This window comes from Nannospalax galili, unplaced genomic scaffold (assembly GCF_000622305.1).
Source record: "Nannospalax galili isolate Female #2095 unplaced genomic scaffold, S.galili_v1.0 scaffold366, whole genome shotgun sequence".
Taxonomy (NCBI): Eukaryota; Metazoa; Chordata; class Mammalia; order Rodentia; family Spalacidae; genus Nannospalax; species Nannospalax galili.
In genome coordinates this window covers 698,214-720,618 of record NW_008355168.1, presented here as the reverse complement: position 1 = coordinate 720,618, position 22,405 = coordinate 698,214, and the positions used below count along the sequence as shown (strand labels likewise).

Here is a 22,405-nt window from a genome sequence, read left to right as displayed (position 1 = left end):
AGCAGCATGCCAGTATGCCAGTAGCTTCTTAACTAGAAGTGGCACTTCACGCCCACCTTCCCCTCCATGCTAGAGTTTTGTCTGACTTGAGCAGGTCTTGTGCAGGCTGTCACAAGTGCTGTGAGTTCATAAGTGCAACTGCCCCACTATCTGGAAAACACTGTGTCTTTGTAGTCATCCACCGCCTCTGGTTCTTGTTAGGGTTCCAAAAACCCACAGTTTCCCGCCTCCCCAACAGGGACCTCACCTTGACCTTTGGAGTCAAGGGAAACAAACTCTGCTGAGAAGCAGCTGCCTCTCCTCTGATCTCCAAAGATAAGCAGATTCTACCTGATAACCAGAGATTTTAGAAGCTGTTTTTCTCTCATCTTAAGAGGGAAAAAGTAAACACTTCCACGCCCTAATCCTACCTGCTTCCCCCTCCCTGATTTCTCCCCCAAACATTCCGCCTTCCACACCCTAAAGCCCTCATATATAAAGTCCCAGCTCACAACCCGTGGGCGGACATCTTTCCCTTCACGGACATCTTTCTCTGACATCTTTTCCCTTCCCTTCCCTTCCCTTCCCTTCCCTTCCATCTTTCCCTTCGCGGACATCTTTCCCTTCCCTGAGGGAAAGGTGCCCCATGCAAAATAAATCTGTGTCCCGCTGAGAATTCCATCTGAGCCTCGGTGCCTCATCCATCCGCTCGTGCCTTCCTCCATCCACGCCGCCCGCTCCTGCCCATTCTCTACCTATCAGTTCTTACAACAGATGTCTTTAAGATACAGTAAACTTAAACTTCCACAATCATCTCTTATCAGTCAGACCTGTTATTCCTTAGGATCTCAAGTTTAATACCTCAAGATGAACAATTTATAGGTGCTACATAGCTATAAAATTTGCAATATGCTTTAATCTCTGAAACTAATTAGGAAGTTTGACACTTAAAATTTTTAAGGGGCTCAAGATAAGAGCACTTTTTATGCAATCATGAGGACCTGAGTTCAAATCTCTAGCACCCACATAAAAGCTGGGTGTGGCTGGTGAGATAGCTCAGACGAAAAAGGCACTTGCTGCTAAGCCTGATGACCTAAGTTAGATCCCCAGGACTCCCACAACTTGTCCTCTGACTTCCACATGTGTGAGGTGGAGTGTGTACCCACATATATATACTAAATAAATAAAATTTTTACAATAGCACTGAAAATGTATGTGGAAATGCAAATGACCAGAGAATGGAATTATGCTCAAAGACAAGTGCTGGTATTCAATGGTGATAAGTAATCCTGACTGTCAATTTGATGTGATTTAGAATCACTGTAGAAACAAATATCTGGACATGTCTATGAGGGATTATGTGGACTACATTAAATGAAATAGGAAGATCCACCCTAAGAGCGGGTAGTACCATTCCATAGGCTGGGGTATTGGACTGAACAGAAAAAACAACAGGGAAGAAGGAAGGGAGGGAGGGAGGGAGGGAGGGAAGGAGGGAGGGAGGGAAGGAAAGAGAGAAAGGAAGGAAGAAAGAAGAAGGATAACAAGGAAGAAAGAGAAGAAGGAGGGAAGCTGTGCAGAAGCATTCATCACTGCTTCCGAACTGGGAACACTATGTGACCAGCCTCATCCTGCTCCTACCACACTCTCCCTTCTGTGATGGACTATATTCCCTGAACTATAGCCAAAATGAACCCTTCGTTAAGTTGCTTTTTCAGGTATTTTTTGCAACAATAACACAAGAAACATACCGTTAACAAGCCACCCCAAAGCTTGGGGTCCTAGGACATTGACTTTGCTCACAAATCTGCAATCTGGGCAGTGTTCAGCAGAGATAACTCATCCTGCTCCCTTCCACATTACCTGAAACAGTTGGAGGTCTGAAAGGCAGAATCATCTGAAGACTCATTTACTTTGGACATCTGGAGGATGGGCTGGAAGGACTGCTGGGGCTCCTCTGTTCTGCCTGTGAAACCTCTCTACATGTGCTCTCCAGCACAGCCATCACATGCGGCCAGTACTCTTACACAGCAGTTCGTGGCTCCTGTGGGACAAGGTCAAGAAAACAAAACCAGGTGGAAGCTACATTGCCTATAGTCAGAAACCATTGTATGAGTCACGGTTCTCTAGAGGAACAGAGCATATATATTAAACAATTTCATTAAATCAGTTTACATTGAAATAGTAACAACAGTTGTCTCACACCTGAAAGACCAACAACCCAGTAGTTGCTCAGTTCCCGGGGCTGGGTGTCTCATTAGTACCAATCTGGCACTGAAACCTGGAGGGTTCCTGGAGAGCTACTGGTCCTTCGTCAACCATGAAAGCCTGGAAACACTGGTTCTGGTATCAGCAAAGGATTCGGCAGAAGCAATGAGAGTAAATCAACTCCGTGGCAAGAGACGAGCAAAAAACGAATAATCTTCCTCCTGTCATGTTTTCCAATCTGGGCTGCTACTAGAAGGTGCTGCCCACATTTTGGGTGGGCCTTCCCACATCAGTTAAGGAATCTGGACAGTTTCTCATTTGAGGCTTCCTACTCAGAAGTTTCTAATCTGTGGCAAATTGACATTAAATCTAACCATCATACTGTATAACATCATTTCTGCTAAATTCTTCTGGCTGAGCTGTTGCAAGGGGCTTCCTAGAATTAAAAGGTCAGAACAGGGATGGAGAATGTGATTCAGTGGTAGGTAGATCCCTGGATTTGACCCTCAGCACTAGGAGAGTTAAAAAAAAAAAAAAAAGAGACAAGAGCATAGATCCAAATATACTCTTTGATGGAGGAATGTGTCACATTTCAAGAAGGGTATAAGATTAACATCAGGGAATCTATCCAAAATATGACTTGACACAACCAAAAACCACTGGATAACAAAACACAAAGTTGAAATGACTTAAATTTATTATTTATGTGTATTAGTATCTTGCTTGCATATATGTAAATGCCCCCATGTCATGCAATGCCTGCGGAGGCCAGAAGAGCAGGCTGGATGCCCTGGAACTGGAGTTCCAGACAGTTGTGAGCCTCCATGTGGGTGCTGGGAACTGAACCGAGGTCTTCTGCAAGAGTAGACAGTGCTCTTAACCTCTGAGCCATTTCTCCAGGCCCCCACAAGTAGCTCTTTAAAAAAGCTTTCTGCCTTATCTCAAAAACAAAAGGGGCTAGAGAGATGCTCGGTACTTAAGAGCACTTGCTACTCTTGCACAGGATACAGGTTCAGTTCCCAAGACCCACATGGCTGCTAACAACCAACTGTTCCAGTTTCAGGAGATAGAAAGCCCTCTTCTGTTTGTAGGCACTATATATGTGTGGTGCACTTACATATATGCAGACAAAAATATTTATACACATAAAAACAATAAGTAAATCTTTTTTTTAAAACCCCAAACAACAAAAAGACAAGGAAAAAGAACACCCAAGGTTGATCTCTGGCCTCCACACACATGTATGTGAGTACACATAAAATTACAATAGAATATGTCAGGTTAGGACTGGGGGTAGTGAAGTGCTTACCTACCATGTACAAAGCCCTGGGTTTCACCCCCAGCACCATGAAAAAATTTATATACAGATTGTGTGTGTTGAGAGAATGAACATGTTTTAACATAAAGGTTGTGGGTGTTAGAATACACAAAAGAAAGGGACTCTTGTGCTTTATCTTGCGAAGGACAAATTGATGGCTGGCTTTTTATTTTATTTATTTTTGAGACAGGGCCTTACACTGTGGCCCAGGCTAACCTAGAACTCACTATCCCCAACTGGTTCAAACACTTGGCAATCTGTGGGGTCCAAGTTCCAATGTAAGGAATGACAGTCACAGGAGGTCAGGAGGTTCAGATTAGGAGTTTGGAGAGAAAGCAAGGAGTCACAGGCAAGTAAGACATCCTTTATTCACTCTGGGTGATGGCTGCTACTGACACACATGCCTACACAGGGTGGCTGGCAAAGGCCAAGGTACTCACCTCTGATCTCAAGGTCATTTTCACGCACAAATGGCGTTCTGCCAGCAATGGTTATATAACCGACTATATCACTGTTTGCTTTTGGGGCCCCTAGACAACCAATGTCAGCCATTTTGTGCTGACTCATAGTAACTGCAGATGTCTATCATTAGCCATTTTGGACCATGCTGTCTGAATATAAACTAGCCATTATAGCCCTTTGCTTCTTATGCAATGCTCCTATTGGGATTACAGGAGTACACACCATGCCCGACTGGAGGAAAGTTGTTTACCATTTTTTTTTTTTTTAATTTTTATTTTATGCATGCTGCATGTAAGTGCACCAAAGTTGTGTGATGACAGCAGAGGTCATAAGAGGGCATCAGATCCCCTGGAACTGCAGTTACAGGCTGGTAGTTGCTGTGTGGGTGCTGGGCTTGGCAATCTGGGTTCTCTGCAAGAGCAGCCAGTGAGCTTAACTGCTGAACCATGGCTCCAACCCCTATTTATTATTATTTTGAAACAGGTCTACCTGTAGCCACAGCTGGCCTGGAATTTGCTATGTACACCAGGGTGGGTGGCCTTGATCTCACAGCAATCCTCCTGCCTCCGTGCCTGGCTTCTTAATGAGCTCTGGAGAATGAACTGAGGTCCTCATGCTTACAAGGCAAAATACTTCATCACCTGAGCTATCTCCCTTGGCCCATAATTTTTATTATAACAGGCATTATCAGTCAAACATCTCTTCTTTAATATTTTATTTATTTTATGAGTGTACTGCCTGCATGTATGAGTGCACCCATGTCATGCAATGCTGCGGAGGTAAGAAGAGGGTTTCGGATTCCCCTGGAACTGGAGTTAGGGACGGTTGTAGCCGCCATGTGGGTGCTGGGAATCGAACCCGGGTCCTCTGCAAGCGCAATCAGTGCTCTTTACCGCAGAGCCATCTCTCCAGCCTTTCTCCCTTTTATAAATTAGTATGGCATAGGAAGCTCCTCAGTCCTCCAGCCGAGAGGAAAGAGACACAAGAAAGTCAGAAGTGACACTTGGCACAAGAAACAAAACACACCGGAGAGAAAAGCATCAGCAATTCAAATGCCGCGGGAAAGGTACTCCTCCCGTGCGCCTTTTCCCTTTCACCGGCTGAGGGGCCTAGGCCCCCATTGCTCCCAGGCTCCCAGAAGGTGGGGTAGCGGAGGGTCTGCTGCCGCTTCAAGTCCCGCTACCCTAAAGACTTTAGAACTAGTGGCGGCCATCACCCTGGCAAAGAGGAAGGCACGCCACTGTCCTGGGCTGCAAGGGAAGGACCCGCACTGGCAGGCCCGACGGCCGACTGCAGGCTCTAGAGCTGGGTGGCCTGGGGTCTTCCGGGTCGGCGTTGTCTGGGCGGCACACTGAGCGCCAGCCTCCGCCTTGGCCTTCCGGAAGTGAGCCGGGAGGTGAACGAGGCCCCGCCCTCCTGTGGGCGGGCCTAATGGCGGCCTGGCCCCGTTTTTCTGGGCTGTGATTGGGTCCTGCCGCCAGAGCGCGGTGACCGTGTCCTCGGCGCTGAATTTCTGAGAGGAGCCAGAGAGCTGAATGCCGGAAGTCCTCTGAGCCCGGCCTGCTGCCGCTTCCCTCCAGGCGAGTGAACTCCGGGCCGGCGGCGGCGGTTCCGGGTCCGCCCGCTTCTGTCCGCCGCCTGCTGGGCCCAGGGGCGCGGAGCCGCCTGCGCCGAGGGGAGAGGGCGGAGTGAGCCTGCAGGCCTGGCGCCAGTTTTAAGCGCCCGCTGCGAGGTGAGCGCCGACCTCCCGGGTCTCGGTAGCCCAGTGCCGGGCCGGCGGCCGCTGAGCGGGATGCACATCTCACGTCTGGAGTGCTGTGCCGCCGAGGCAGAGAGCAGCAAAGTAGCGCCTTTAGTAGGGTAGGCGCTTGAGTCCGGGTGCATCCACGGAAGCCGTAGAGGGAGCGGAGCTGACATCCGACCTCCTCCTTAAGGGGAGAGGGGAGGCCCGGAAAATTAGTCTGAGTGCTGCACCCGCAGCCAGCGGGCCCTGGCTCCCCCCGCCAGCCTTGCTCTGAAAGCCTGTTCGGGCAAGGAAATGGGACACACTTTGCGGGCTGATGGTTCTTTTATTCTTGTTAGTTTCCTAGCTTGGAAACGATGGCGGAAGAGTGGGATCTCCAGGAACAGGACTCGGACGCGGGTAGTGTGGAGGTGGTCCTCACTCCCGCAGAGCTCATCGAAAGGCTGGAGCAGGTGAGCGCCCAGGTGGAGCCCCAGCCTCTGACCTTAGCCTTTAACACACTCCGGGTGTGCGAATACCAGGGCTCAAGAAATATGGAAACATAAGTCAGGGTTGATTTCAGGAAAGCAGGAGCTGGAGAGATGGCTCAGCCCTTAAGAGCTCTGGTCCCTCTACCGGAGGCCGCGGGTTCGAGCCCAGCACCCACATGCCCTTTTCTGAACTCCAGGGGCATTGCACAACACAAGTGTACTCGCATGCAGGCAAAACTCATACACATAAAGTAAAAATAAATAAAATTTTTTAAAGTTAAAAAAAGGGACTGCTTCTTCATGAAAATAGAAAGAGGGGGACATTCTTTGTAAGAAACTTCCTTCAAGTGTGGCTAGTGGAGGACAGCTTTGGACATACTTGATAGGACATTTCACACAGCAAGGCTGTATTGGGGTATTTTCAGGACACTCTATGTGCAGCTCAAACTTGTTCTCTACCTCAGTCCAGTTGTTTTCACTGAAGAATGCCTGAGTTAGCAAGGAAGTGCCAGCATATTTTTTAGTCATAATAGCAGTGATTATTTCTAGTGTGCTAGTAACGTTATTTACAATGATCTTATCATAAAACTCTGGCAGTTCAGGAATTCTGAATATCTGGCTTCAAACCCCCTCCATGCTGTTCGTCAATTATGCAGTCCCACACAAGTTATATAGCTTATCTCGTTAGCTACTATGTGGGTGCTGGGAATTGAACCTGGGCTCTGCAAGAGCAGTCAGTGCTCTTAAGCACTGAGCCATCTCTCTAGCCCCTAGTCTGTTCTTTTCATCAATAAGATAAGGAAATAATTATTTCTGTTTTCTCTCAGATAATGAGTGAAAAAGTATTTGAAAGTGCTTAAGCATTGGTAATGAAGAGATATATAGACTAACTTTTTTTTTTTTTTTCGGTCTTTTTTTGAGACAGGGTCTCCCAGTAGCCCCAGCTGGCTTGGAACTCACTATGTAGACTAGGCTGGCCTTGAACTCACAGAGATCCACCTGCCTCTGTCTCCCAAGTGCTGGGACTAAAGGCGTGTGCCACCACACCTGGCATAGACCTACAAGATGGCTCAGTAGGTAAAGGCACTTGCTGTGAGATGCATAATTTTCATGAGCTATGAACTGACTCTCCAGATTGTTTGGTTCCATTTTAAGTGTCACTAATTTTCTTATGTTGGTTTTTAGGCCTGGATGAATGAAAAGTTTGCCCCTGAGCTGCTGGAAAGCAAGTCAGAGATTGTTGAATGTGTCATGGAACAGCTAGAACACATGGTAAGCGTTACTTGTCTCTGGGTTATAAAGCAAAACAAAAGCTAAAAGCATTTGATCACCATAGTGAGATGTGGTCTAATAGCAGATCTGTTTTGTTTGGCTCAGCCCAGTACTTTAAAAAAAGTTGTCTACATTTATAAACTACAAGTATTCCTACAAAAATTTTCTTGAGTTATTTTTTATGTATATGAGTGTTTTGCCTATATGTATGTATACATACCACATGCATGCCTGGTGCCCATGGAAGCCAGAAGAGGGTGTCAGATCCCCTTGAACTGGAGTTACAGATGGTTGTGAGCCACTATGTTGATGCTTGGAACCAAATCTGGGTCAGCAATTATTCTTAAAACTGCTGAGCCATTTCTCCAGCCCCAAGAGTTCTATAAATACCAGCATGTCAGTTTCCTATGAATAGTTTAAGACCTGTCACTGATCTGGCAGCTCTACATAAGAGCATTTGGCCAGAGCAGCTAAGGGCCATCCTTTTTTGACTGTACTTTTCTGTTCCCCACAATCCCTTGACCACCTACGTTGTATCCCTTACCTGCCTGGCCCTTACAGACATTTGAGTTTGTGGTCCTTGGCCTATAATGTTGTTGGCTTAACCACCTTCGGATTGACTTTAAAGTGCTGGTAGTTTATGGTTTCTAAAAATGGATTGATTGTTTACTTTGTATGTACGTACATGTGCTTATTTGTGTATAAGAGTATGGGCACATGTATGCCACAGCATGTGTATGGTGGTCAAAGAACTACCTTGGGTGTCAGTCCTCACCTTCCTCCTTGTTTGAGACAAGCTTGGCCTGTTGTTTGTTCATCACTGTGTACACCAGGCTAGCTGGCCTATGAGCTTCCAGGGATTGTTTTGTCTCTGCCTCCCATCTTGTGGTACAAGTGCTGGGATTATAGACGGGTACGACTGCACCCAGCTTACGTGAGTTCTGGGATTCCAAACTCAGGTCCTCATGCCTTTGGTAGCAAGTACTTTACCTACTCAGTCATCTCCCCAGCCCCTCAACTGTTTTTTTTTCTTTGTCTTTTTTTAAATTTTGTGACAGGGTCTCACTATGTAGCCTTGACTGGTCTGGAACTCAATCTGTAGACCAGTCTTACCTCAAACTCATAATGATCCACCTGCCTCCGCTTCCTGAGTGCCGGGATTAAAGGTTTGTGCCACCACCCCTGCCCGATTTTTTAATACTGGCTTATAGACCCCTTAGCACATTTCTGCTGTGTGCTGTATTATTATCACTTTACAACTGGATTGGAATCTTGCACCCTTGTTCTGGTTTGCTTTTCTTGCTGTTATAATCACTAACCAAAACCAACTTGGGGAGGAAAGGGTTTGTTTGACTTACACCTACCAAGTCACCAATCCATCACTGAGGGAAGCCAACATAAGAACCTAGAGGCAGGAACTGATGCAGAGACCACGGAGTGATGCTGCTTATTGACTCACTTCCTCTTGCTTGCTCAGCTGCCTTTCCTGAACAGTCCAGGCCCACCTGCCCAGGGCCCCCATACATCTACCAACAATTAAGAAAATGCCTCACAAACATGGCCACAAGCCACTCTGATGAAGGAAATTCTCAGTGGTGGTTCTCTTCTCCTAGATAACTCTTGTTAGTGTCCAATTCACTAAAATTTAACCAGCACAACTCTTGTGGCTGACTCTATTTTTCAGATTCTATTCAAATGGTCATTTCAATTTAAAAACTTGGGCACATATCCCTGGGCTCTATCCCCAGTGTACACAAACCACACACATGTGCACATACAAAAGAATGAGGATGAGAATTCTTTGATGTTTTTCCTTTGGCTACATAGTCCTTGGGTCCTCAACTTTGCTAATGCTTAATGTTTCTTTGTCTTTGAATATCATGTTTTTAATAGACTTTAATTTCTTTTTTAAATTTTTTATTGAGCTTTGTAATTTTATACAACAGTTCTTAGTCAAATTTAGGCTTCCTCCCCTATCCATGCCCCTCCATCCCCCCACTGGACCTCATATATTCTGCCATACACACGAAGCCCCATCCAGCCAAGTATTTGTACCTAAATGTCCTTCAGCATAAATTCATCCACCGCAGTCTAGTCAGCCCATCTAGAGATCATATATAAGGCATATCCTCCCTCATCCAGCATCAGTCAGTCTCCAGTAGTTCTCAGTCTAGGGCCAGCCTGCCACCCATTTCTTTCCTCCCCTCTAGGCCCTTGTTTAATTGAGTTGGCATGGGTCCTCGTGCTTGATGCCACCATTGCCCTAAGTTCACATGTGCAGACTTCCAGTGACCTGAAAGCCTCTGCTTCCCTGTGTTCATGAACCAGTCCTGTCTCTTTACGATCTCCCCCCCACCCCGTTCCAAAATGGTTCCTGAGCCATGGGTGGATGAGGTTCAATATAGGAGTCCCATCCAAGGATACACAGTGTGCAGTCTCTTACTCTTTAAAGCTTTGCTAGTTGTGACCTTCTGTGTGCATCACACTCTGTTGTATAAGGAAGCTTCACTGGTGAGAGTTGAAGGGTGCGTTAGTTTTCTCTCTACCCCTTGTTCCGCTGTGTTCCATGAGGCTTAGGTATATGGCTCAGTAATTAAGAGCACTGCCTACTCTTACAGAAGACCCAGATTTGATTCCCAGCACCCACATGGCTGCTAACAACCATCCATAACTCCAGTTCCAGGGGATCAGATGCCCTCTTCTGACCTCCACAGGCACTGAACCACACGTGCACTTACATACACTCAGGCAATATACTCATACACATAAAATAAAAGTAATTTCTCTTTTAATAGGAAGAAAATCTCAGAAGAGCCAAAAGTGGGGACCTGAAGGTCAGCATCCATCGAATGGAAATGGAGAGGATCCGCTATGTCCTTAGCAGCTACTTGAGGTGTCGACTCCTGAAGGTTGGACATAGATACCTGTGAACATTAATGCACTAAAATTTGGAACATTGACTGAATAGCATGAGAAGTTGACAGATGGTCTGAAGATTCTAAGAGCCTAACATCAGTGTAACCAGGCTAGGGAGAGAGCATTCTGGAAAGTGTAGCTGATAGCAAACTGTATAAGCCTTACAGGAAAACCAACATATTTTTAGTCTATTTTTTCTGGTATGTTAGCCCCTACCCCACCGCCAACACTGGGGTTAGAATGAGGTAACGCAGAAAGAGTTCTTAGCATTGTTTGATTATAAGGGAATTCTGGCCAGGGAGAGCTAGTTTCACAAAGCAACTTTACACCTATCAAATTGACCATGATAACTTGCCATTCTACTGTAGCTCTGGGGCCACCTGAGATATAAACAGGAAATTGTAAAACATTCTTATTTTATATATTGGTTTTTTTTTTTTTTTGGTCTTTTTGAGACAGGGTCTCCCTGTAGCCCCAGCTGTCCTGGAACTCACTATGTAGACCAGGCTGGCCTTGAACTCACAGAGATCCGCCTGCCTCTGCCTCCCAAGTGCTGGGATTAAGGGCATGGGCCACCACACCTGGCAAGTATATCGATTTTTAAAATCTTTTTTTATGTGTATGAGGGTTTTACCTGCATATATCATGTTCAGGCAGTGCCAGAAGGCAGTGAACAGTCAGAACAGGCCATCAGATCCTCTGGAACTGGAGTTATGAATGGTTGTTAGCTGCCATGTGCGTGCTGAGAACTGAACCACTGAGCCATTTCTCTAGCCCCTAAATAACTTTTTAATTTTTTATTTTTTATTTTATGTATATGAATGTTTTGCCTGCATGTATGCAAGTGGACCCCTGCCATGCAAAGCCCAGAGAGACTAGAAGAGGGTGTCGGATCCCCTGGAACTGGAGTTACAGATGGTTGTTAGCCACCTAGTAGGTGCTGGGAATCAAACCCGGGTCCTCTGGAAGAGCAGCTGGTGCTCTTAACCACGGAGCCATCTCTCCAGCCCCTAAATAACTTTTTCTTAAAATTTGTTGATGTATATAGTGTATGTGCCTGTATGTATGTATTCCACATATTTAAAGGTGCCCACAGAAGCTGGGAGAAGGTGCCAGATCTCTTGGAACTGCAGTTATAGGCATTTATGAGCCATCTGTGTGATGTTGGGATCCAAGCTCAGGTCCTCTGGAAGAATAATAAAGCTCTTAATTACCAACCCATCTCTTCAGCCCCTATGTTGTCAGTTTTACCCTCAAATTCTTAACTTTCTTGAAGTTTCTTCTCACTTATTTTTGTCTCCTTAGCTATTGCAAATCAGGAGTGGTTCAGATTTCTGAAGACTTCCTGCAAATCTCATCAGTTAAACATTTCAACCATTTGACTTTATTCTCCTGATCTCTTCTCTAAAAGCTTCTGGTTTGTCCACTTCCTTCTTTTTATTTTTATGTGTGAGTGTTATACCTGCATGTATATAAGTGCACCTGTGTTGTGTAGTGCCCTTGGAGGATTCAGAAGAGGGCATCAGATTCCCTGGAACTGGAGTTATAGATGGTTGTTAGCTACCATGTGGATGCTGGGATTCGAACCCAGGATTTCTGCAAGAACAGCCAGTGCTCTTAACCGCTGAGCTGTCAGCTTCCCTCTTAAACCATACTGCCACCTAGAAATAAATATAATTCTCCACTTGTAGTTGTTTGACCCCTTTGTGGAGTTGGGGTCACTTCCCTGGCTATGATAGGAACACTGTCAGGATCTAAGTGTGGTTGGCAGACTCACCTCACTGAGTTCACTCCTTATTCTCCTTTAATCAAACCACTCTGAAGTGTTGACGGTATAATTACTCTGTCCAGTCACCATCCTCTCCTTGTATGGCTTGGATTTTAACCCCTGAATGTAGGGCATTGATACTTAAGCCTCTTCAATGTTATCTTTTTTAAAAAAATACTATGTATGTGTATGTTTTGCCTGTGTGTATGTATGTGCACTGTGTGCATGCCTATGCCCATGGAAGCCAGAAAAGGGCATCAGATCCCCTGGAACTAGAGTTACAGATGGCTGTGAGTTGCCATGTGGATGCTGGGAACTGAACCTGGGTTCTCTACAAGAGCAGCAAGTGCCTTAACTATTGAGCTATCACTCCAGCCTGTTAAATGTTTTTTACTAAGTTGGACCATTATCTTGGCCTCTAGATCCTGATCTTGTCACTCAAAATACTAGCCATTTCTTAATACTTTATCATCAGCAGTTTTGGTACATATGTCATAAAAAGTTATATCTGACTCATTAATAAGACTGAGCCAATGGTTAAAAGCACTGGCTGCTCTTGCAGAGGACCTGGGTTTGATTCCCAGCACCCATGTGATGGCCAATAGTCATTCGTAACTCCAGTTCCAGGGAATCTGAGACTTTCTTCTGACTTCTATGGGCATTGCATGACATGGGTACACATGCAGGCAATACACTCATACACATAAATAATAAAAATATAAAAAAGAACATAAATAATAAAAATACATAAATAATAAAAATATAAAAAGGAACCAGTAGTAAATATTTTACCATGGACATCTCTCAGATTGACATTTACCCACTGAACCAATATTCCTTTCTCTTGTTGTTTGAGACGAGTTTCATAAAGCCCAGGCTGGTCTCATACTCTCTGTGTAGGGAGGCATGACCTTGAACTCCTGATTTCCCCCAGCCTCCACCTCCCACATGCTGGGATTACAAGTGTATACCAGCGTGAACTCAGTTTTATGTGGTTCTAGGGACTGAACCTAGCATTTTGTGCATGCTAGACAAGACTACTTAATGAGCTACATCTCCAGCGCCTGTTTTTGAGACTCTACAGCCCATGCTATCTTGAAATTTACTGTGTAGTCTATGCTGGCCTGAACTTGACCCTCCTGCTTCAGCCTCCCAAATGCTGAGATTATAGTCTTGAGCCACGATGCCCAGCTGAACAGGCTTTTTTTTGTTTTTTTTGGCATTTATTTATTTTGTGTGTATATGTGTGTGTACCATGGCATATATGTGCTGGTCAGTGAACAACTTGCAGGAGTCAGTTCTCTGTGGACTCATGTAGGTTCAGGAGATCAAATTCAGGTCATTGAGCTTGATGACAATGCCTTTACCTACTCATCAGTCCTGGCCCAGTTTTTTCCAATTTGTTTTGTTTTGCTTTCGTTATGCATAGCTAGGAATTGAATTTGGAGCCTCACACATGCTAGGCAGCTGATCTAGTGCTGAGCTGTATTCCCAGCCCTGAACCAGTATTCTTTATTTGATCATGTATAAACTCCCCAGTTTATTCTGTTAGGATAATTTATCTGAAAGGTGTCACAAAGCTTATCAGATTTTTTATTTTATTTATTTTTGCCAAGACAAGGTCTCTGTGTAGTCCAGGCTTCCCTCAGTCTTGCAGTCCTCATGTTTTAGCCTCATAAGTGCCAGGATGATTACAGGCATTTACCCATGTGTGGCTGTTAAATGCTTTAAAAAAATAGATATACAGCCGGGCGTGGTGGTGCACGCCTTTAATCCCAGCACTCAGGAGGCAAAGGCAGGCGGATCTCTGTAAGTTCAAGACCAGCCTGGTCTACAAAGTGAGTCCCAGGACAGCTGGGGCTACAGGGAGACTCTGTCTCAAAAAGACAAAAAAAATAAGATATACAAGAAGAAAAAATAGGTGTCTGGTATGCCTCCTTACCCCCCCTCCCCCAACCACCAGGAAACCTACCTTTAACTCAACAAGCCCTCTCAAAATCATCTGATCTAACATAGTGCCACTTGTCAGGGAAAGCCACCAATGTGCATGTGAAGATGCACCACCTTAAGCTAGGCTCCATACAAATGTTCATTTATCCCAAAAAACAATTGGTTCAAGTCAAAAGGTTTATATTTACCATCCTTTAAAATAGGTCAGTGCTGCCTCTTGTGCTCTCTTCCTGCTGGACTTAGTCAGTTCTCTACTTCCCCAAGATTGTTTCCTTTGACAGAGCGAACAGTACTACTCCACATTGTGAGCCAGTTCCTTCCGGGGTTCTGAATATACACCTTTTTTGAAGCATTTAGCTTTTGGGTTTGTTTGGTTGTGAGTTTGTTTTGGCCTTTTTTGTTAATGTTGGGCTTTTTTAGTTCTTAGCACTGTTTTCCAGCTCTTGTCTCATTTCTGGTTTTATTCTTATAATTAAATGTTATTTTTATATCTGAGTATTCTGCATACACTTTGCAACTTTTGTGTATATTTCAGTTCCCAGAAGGTGCCCTGCACAATTACATTAAAGTATTAGATGATATTTTATCTTTTCTTCAGTATCAAATATAATTGTGTTTTTAAATTTTCTGTAACAAAAGCTTCCCTCTTTGAACTGTTTTTTGGAGTCTTGGAGCTTTTTTCTTTTCTCTGAATTCTTGGAGCCTTGCTGTTTGTGAGGTTTTATTCTATTGTGTATGAGTGTCATGTCTGCATATGTGTAAGTGCACCCATGTCACACAATGCTTGCAGAGGCCAGAAGAGGGTGTCGGATCCCCTGGAACTGAATTTATGGATGATTGTTAGCCACGAGCCACGATGTAGGTTGTGGGAGCTGGACCTGGCTCCTCTGCAAGAGCAGCCAGTGCTTTTAACCACAGAGCTTTCTCTTCGGCCCCTTGTGTTTTTTTCTTAATCTCCTGGTGCTAGGTATAGAAAAAGACTTTTCACATTACTGGACAGATACTCTACCACTGATCCCACTCCTAGCTCCTTGTCAGTTTTTAGATTAGCCACAATCTCAGAAAGTGAGTATATAGCCATGTATAGTACATACCTATAATCCCGACACTCAGAAGCTGAAAGAGGAAGAGTATAAGCTTACAGCTATCCTGTATAACTTAGTGAAACCCTGTCTCAGAAATAGAAATACGATTACAGAGTAGGGAGATAGCTCATTTGGTAGAATACTTGCCTTGCAAGCATGAGGATCTTAGTTTAATCCCAGAAGTCACATGGAGAGGAAGAAAAAGAAACCTGGAGAGGTGGCACACACTTACAGTCCTAATGTTGGGGAGGTGGAGATGGGCAAATCCCTGGGGCTCATTGGCTGACTAGCCTTTCCTACTTAGCAAGTTCCAGGCCAGTGAGAGACAGTCTCATAAAACAAGATAGATGGTGCCTGAGGATCTATACCCCAGGTTGTCCTCTGGCCTCTTCATGCACACACATAGGTACACCTGTACACACATGGGCACACTAAATGCACAGACACACAAAATAAATATTTTTAAATTTTTATTTATGAGTAGAGCCATGGATGTGGCTCAGTGGCACTTGCCAAGCATATGCAAGGCACTGAGATCAATCCTGAGTGCTGAAGAAAAAAGAAGGAAGGGGACGGGGAGGGGAGGGGAGGAGATAGAAGAGGTGTTTGACATTTAAACCCCGAATGATATTTTCATGATTTTTATTTATCTTCACAGATAGAGAAGTTTTTCCCTCATATCCTAGAAAAGGAGAAAATGCGTTCTGTTGAGGAGCCTTCCAGCCTCTCTCCAGAAGAGTTTGTCTTTGCCAAAGAGTGAGTGAACAGAAAGCATGGAACTGCCTCTGCTTGGCTTCAGGCGGGAGTTTGGTGATTGGTTTATATCCACAGAGCTCATCTCAGCCTTTGTCCATGGCTGTCAGCCAGATAGCGCTGGTGGCTCCTTGTGCACACCATAGCCATTTGAACTTCCTTGTTCCAGGTATATGGATCACACAGAGACCCATCTTAAAAATGCTGCCTTAAAGCACATGCCTCCCAACCTGCAGAAAGTGGACCTCTTGAGGGCAGGTAAGCAGACATCTTTTCCTACTCAGGGTTAGGATCATAACTTACATCCCAGGTGTCCTCAGGTGCCTGAGTGTGTGATCTCCTTCCTCAAATATCGAAAAATAAGTGTGCAGATAATGAAGAAAATAATATAGCAAAGGTCCTGGGTAAAAACAGAAGTAATCAGAACCACAGGTTGAGGTCACTTTCAGCATTACTCTTGTGTCCTGCAGATTGGTTTGGACTCATGGCTGCCACTCTAGGTATAGATGAATATACTCCAGATGTATATTCAGCCACACTTCTATTCAGCAGTTCCTTCTGAACATCTGGGAGGTACTGGGCCCTTCTGAGCCCTGGAGACGCAGGCCTCACAGATTCCAGAATGCATAGGAACTGGATGGCTAGAACGGTGGCTAGGAAACCATCTTCTGCTAGCAGGGGTGCCTCAGCTCTGTTGTGAGGACCTGCTCTAGTTAGAAAAGTAGGAACAGGATTGAGTGTGGAAAGGAAAAAGGAAGGCAGATGGGGAAGGACTGTGTGCCTAAGCTTCCTGGTGGAATCTTTGCTTTGGCCCCGGCTACCTGCTGAACCAGGGAAAGGGAGTTTATAGCACCTGGCCTTGGATCAGCCAGCTGGGCTCCTGAGGCTTGTAGGTAAAATCCATGCCCCTCACCTTCACTGTCTAGCTGAGCCTGATGAGGCAGAATTGCCAGACCAAATCAAATGGTTATTTAACTAACTGAGCTCAGTGTGCTCAGTCCACACATAGAACAGGACCCTGGGAACTCGCCTCTGCCCTAGCATGGGCTGGGTGATGCACCAGGAGCCCTGTGGTGTGGAACAGTGTCTCAGTCCATTTGAATAGCTCACAGTTCTGGAGGCTAGGAAGTCTTAAGATCAAGGTACCAACAGTTCCATGTCTGGTGAGCACTTGCCCTTCATCGTGGTTCCTTCTGTGTGTCCTGCATGGCCAAAGTGGTATATGACACTATTCCTGGTGGTACATGAACAAATGTCTACTCACTCCAGATAGGAAACCAGTATCAGACTAGAGTAAGGATACAGCCAAAATCCAACTTAATGAACCAAGGAGTTTATTACAGGACTGTGGGTGAGAAGTTACTTACAGGAGCAGAAATGACTCAAAGACAGCTACATCTCCAAAAGCCCACTGCAGAATGGGTGTCAGCTCATGAAAGCTGGAAATCTGGAGTATACTACATACCTTTCTGGCAGCTCAACAGGTTGGAAAGTGTCTCTTTTGGGAGGCTTAGCTGGTCTGAGCCTCTTCTAGGCAGCTCAGCTTGTCTTGAGCGATTCTCAGCAATCTTTAAAGACTTATATCTGCTTGGGGAATGAAGGACCTAGTAAACCTGAACAGTTTCAAGGACTTCCTGAAACTATTCACTTGCTTACTTCCTGAGTTTAGGAATTTCATTTTGGGATAAACTGTTTCACCTCCCTTTAGAGCATCCTGTTGCCTCAGGTAAGAGTTACAGATTCAGATCTCTTTTTTAAAGTCACTAATATCTGTCTATGTCTTCATCTCTTAAAAGGACACTGATTGATTGGTTTAGAACCTACCTTAACATAAATAGCTTCTTAAAAACGTGCCTCCGAGGACTGGAGAGATGGCTCAGTGGTTAAGAACACTGGTTCTTGCAGAAGACCCAGGTTCAAATCCCAGCACCCACATGGCATGTAACAACTACCCTAACTCCAGTTCTGGGGTATCCAGCAGCTTCTTCTGTCCTCCACAGGCATTGCACAACATGGGAGCACTTACCTACACACTGGCATGCACGCATATACATAAAATAAAAATAATAAATAAAATATATATATTTTTAAAAACCTGCCTCCAAACAGCCCAATTCCAAATACCAGAAGTTATAGTTTGGCTTACATATATGGATTTTGAAGGGATACAAGTTAGCCTGTAAGAGCTGGAACAAGCCAGACCCATACCAGATTTGTAAAATTTCACTGAGCCTGCTAGACAGAAGCAAAAACACCAGTGCATGGCTAGTTCCCTCTCTGGACTATTACTTTTGTCTGCACTTCAAACAGGAAAGAATCAGATTGTCCTCAGTCATGTCCTAGTGCCAGCTCCTCAGGGCATGCATATGGATTCTTGGAACTGGTCCTAAGCCATTTCTACTTGACATAGGTGGCACATAAAACACCTTTGAATTGATCCTCTTCCAAGGACAAACTAGTGGGACTAGCCTGTTCTAGTGAAATTGGGGCCTTTAATTAGCTTAGCTTCCCCATGTCTCCCTGAGACATTTGGAGGTTTGCAGACCCCAGTGACAGGACTGGGACAGGCATGTTGAAATCCAAACTGGACTTTTGGAATCGGAAGCCATCAGTAGTACCAGATCAACTCTGGTGAATCCCAGAGGACTTTCTTTAAGCTTTTGGAGCTCATTATCCTAAACCCTTTCACATAGACGAGGTGTGCCAAGGGCAGTAGAAACCCTGCGTGGGCCCTTAGGACAAGAAAGTATCCAGTAAATTCTCGGATCCTGCAGTTGAGATTCCTCTAGATACCAGTGGAATTCCAGGAGCAGAGGAGCCAGCTGGGGTCATATAGCAACAGGAGATGTTGGCCAGTGGTAGGAGTGGAGAGATGGCAGCAGTTTTCTAACCTGTAGTTGGTCAGTGAGGGACTACTTAAGGTTAAAACCATATTTCCTTGTCTGTCATCATATAACCAAACTTTGCTTTATATACTGTCCTAGATTTTTATATTTCTCTCCCAGCTTTTTGTGACATATAAGCTCATTTTCCCTCTTTTAAGTCTTACACTGTCCTTTAAAGCCTACATCTACTGCCTTTTTCCACATCATTGAATGTATATCCTATGAATGTGAGGCATCACTAAATGCTCATGTAGTACCTTGTGTGGAATGATGTTATGCTTGTTTGCATCTTCTACAATGTGTCCCCACTTATATATCATTTCACTTTTCAAGGTTTGTTAACCAAGGTCAGCCATGATCCAGAAATACAAACTGGACAATTTCAAATCCAACAGTTCTGATCAGTCTGACAAAATCTCACTTACAGATTAACTGTCTCTATACCACAGCATTGTGTTGAAGTAATCCTCACATAGTGGACTAACACTACCTCACAATGCATAGGTAAGTCATCATATAGGCATTGTGTCATCTCACCTCATATCAAAAGCATAAAGGTAGGTACAGGACAGCAGTAGAGACCACATTATTATAGGATCATTGCTCTATTATACAATGAATGCTAATCTCAGAGAAACGTTAATCATAAGTATGTATGTAAAGGGGAGCATATATATGGTTTGGTACTGTTTAGGTGTTCACCTGGGTGCTTGGAAGGAACCCTTTTTGAAATAGGAGACTGCAGCATTAGAGATCCCTGCACATTGTAAGTCTACATCACTTGTTGAATGAGTAGTTTCTATAAAGATCCGGGTCATTCATCTTCCAGAATGCCTTTACACCAACAGTGTCAATATCATTACATTAGCCCCAGTGACTTTTCTCATGTTGACCTTGTTAACTGTTCATTTTATGATCCTATTTTTGGATTTTTTGGCAGTTCCCAAACCAGATCTAGATTCATATGTGTTTCTGAGAGTGAAAGAACGACAAGAAAACATACTAGTAGAACCAGAAACAGATGAGCAGAGGTGAGTGGCATGTGGGCCTTTCACAGTGGGAAAAGTTCCTCCCATGGAGAAGCAATTAAGCTCTGCACCTAAAATTTTTCCTCCTCTTTCAGGGACTATGTTATTGACTTGGAGGAGGGGTCACAACACTTGATCCGATACAAAACCATTGCACCTCTTGTTGCTTCTGGAGCAGTTCAGCTGATTTAAAACAGAATAAACAAGCCTGAGGACATGAAGTCATGGAAGCCCCTTTGTGCCTAGGAGCAGTAATGCAGTCATGCTCCAGACAGCAGGCTTTCCTTAGCGGTTGTGGGCCACTTAGACATGGAAAGGAAGTCAGGGCATCGACATACCCTTCTCTTAACTTCTGTTTGAACTAGTATCGGCATATGGGCCCTTACTCTGTTTATTTGTGTACTTGGCAAATAAATCCACTGTCAGCTGTGTGCCTTTTCTTTTTCATGCTCAGGAAAGCAAGACAAAGATGGGTCATGCAAAGGCTTCCCTGTCCTGCGAATTACCCTAACTTGTTAACAGAATTCCTTAGCCTTCCTGTACTTGGACTTAAAACCAGTTTCTGTCATGCTTAACTGATGTGCTGGATAACTTTAGTGTCACTTGACACACCTGGATTAAGGGAGCCTCAATTGGGAAATTTCCTCTATTGGACTGGCCTGTGGCCACATCTGAGGGGCATCTTCTTGATGAGTGATGTGGGAGGGCCCAGCCCACTATGGGTGGTGCCACCCCTGGGCAGGTGGGCCTGTGTTGCATAAGAAAGCAGGCTGAGCAGGGGCCAGGGGCCAGTAAGCAGCGTTCCTTCATGGCCTGTGCTCCAGCTCCTGCCTCCAGGGTCCTGCCCTGAGTTCCTACCTTGGGCTCCCTGATGAACTGTGACCTCAGAGATGTAAGCTGAATAAACCCTTTCCTCCCCAAGTTGGTAGTGGTCAGAGTATTTTGCCACAGCAATGAAGAAACAGAGTAGGACAGTAATTGGTACCAGAGAGTGGGGTATTGCTACTATGACAGACCTGAGCTTGGTGTTTTGGGGAGGACTGTGGAAGTGTTTGGAACTTTGGGCTGGAAAAGCTGTTGCGTGCTCCGAGTTTGTTGCAGTGGAGCTTGGAACAGTTATGCTGAAAGAGTTGTAGACGATGGAGGCCTGGCTTGTGAAGCTTCAAAGGGAAGCGGAGACCATCAGGGCTGTTCGTGTGAGATTTCAGATTGAGAATCTATGGGTTCTGGTCGGCTGGGGCTGAAGAATCAGCTGTGATTAAGAAGAGACCAGAACCTGAAGTAAAACCTTTCCTTTACTGGGACAATTTATGCTGGTTAGCTGGGGCTGAAAAATCAGCTATAAGCTGATAAGTGATGACCAGCATCACTGAGGTGAAGTCTTCTGGGAGGTATTTCCTCAGGGTCAGCACATAGAGGGCACCCAAGCCTCCATCTCAAGCTGGAAGCAGGACTTGGTAATGTGTAAGTCTCCTGCATAGATCTGGTGTTGAAAGCGTGAAGGAGTCACAGAGAGCAGCTGAGGCTTGGCACGCAGAGGCCAGGAAAGGCCATAGGTGAAAGTGCAGCTTCAGTTACAGTTCAGACCCCAGGATTGAAGGGGTCATGGAGAGAATCTGAGCCTTTGCACCCAGAGAGGCAAGAAGTCGTCATTGGTGAAGGTGTAGCCTTAGTTTCAGTGGAGACCCCAGCTTTTTGGAGATGCCAGGACCGTGAGATGACCACCAAGGACTGCAGTAGGTGTGGCATGGAGCTGGCCTAGGTCTGTGAGACGAGCTGTGTGTGTTGTGGACTGCAGTCAGAGCAGTGGAGCTGCCAGAACCCTATGGAGCCCAGAAGATTGTGAGTGAATCCCAGATGTCCAGCCTTGAGCTACTTTGCTGGACTTTGGTTTTGCTTAGGTGTGCCAGATTCTTCCCTTTGAAATAAGACAGTACTTGTTTTGGATTTTACAGAAGCCCAAAGTTAAGAGACTTTTAAAAGAGACTATGAACTTTTTCTTTTTTTTCTTTTTTTTTGAGACTGGGTCTCCCTGTAGCCCCAGATATCCTGGAACTCACTATGTAGACCAGGCTGGCCTTGAACTCACAGAGATCTGCCTGCCTCTGCCTCCCAAGTACTGGGACTACAGGTGTGTGCCACCATGCCCTGCGAGACTATGAACTCTTAAGTGTTTGGATTTTTTAAGGGCTGTGGGGTTTTTAAGGTTGTACTGTCTTATGTTGTGATATTAACATCATATCTTGGGGACAGAAATTGGAAAGTTATGGTTTAATAGTGATTGTGTGTCAAGTTGACAAGTGGTCAGTTGTGCTGGATAGTTTTAGTGTCAACTTGACACACCTGGGTTAAGGGAGCCTCAATTGTGGAATTTCCTCTATTGGACTAGCCTGTGGCCACATCTGAGGGCCATCTTCTTGATGAGTGATATGGGAGGGCCCAGCCCACTGTGGGTGGTGCCACCCCTGGGCAGGTGGGGCTGTGTTGCATAAGAAAGCAGGTTGAGCAGGGGCCAGGGGAGGAAGCCAGTAAGCAGTGTTCCTTCATGGTCTGTGCTCCAGCTTCTG

At 45.1% G+C, this 22,405-nt stretch overlaps 1 protein-coding gene across 3 annotated transcripts; it reads left to right on the top strand.

Annotated features, from left to right (window-relative positions):
• The first annotated feature begins 5,430 nt into the window (after window positions 1-5,430).
• On the top strand, window positions 5,431-20,269 carry Gins4 (GINS complex subunit 4). Of its 3 annotated transcripts, none has more exons than XM_008852308.2 (8): window positions 5,431-5,547; window positions 6,050-6,163; window positions 7,367-7,453; window positions 10,249-10,362; window positions 15,831-15,928; window positions 16,095-16,183; window positions 19,751-19,841; window positions 19,934-20,269. In XM_008852308.2, the coding sequence occupies exons 2-8, from the start codon at window positions 6,068-6,070 to the stop codon at window positions 20,028-20,030; spliced, it is 672 nt and encodes a 223-aa protein (XP_008850530.1). In that variant the 5' UTR covers window positions 5,431-5,547; window positions 6,050-6,067; the 3' UTR covers window positions 20,031-20,269. The 3 variants fall into 3 exon arrangements, with proteins under 3 accessions (XP_008850530.1, XP_008850529.1, XP_008850531.1); XM_008852307.3 differs by having other exon boundaries at window positions 5,470-5,699; XM_008852309.3 differs by lacking the exon at window positions 5,431-5,547 and adding an exon at window positions 5,686-5,827.
• Window positions 20,270-22,405: the final 2,136 nt, after the last annotated feature.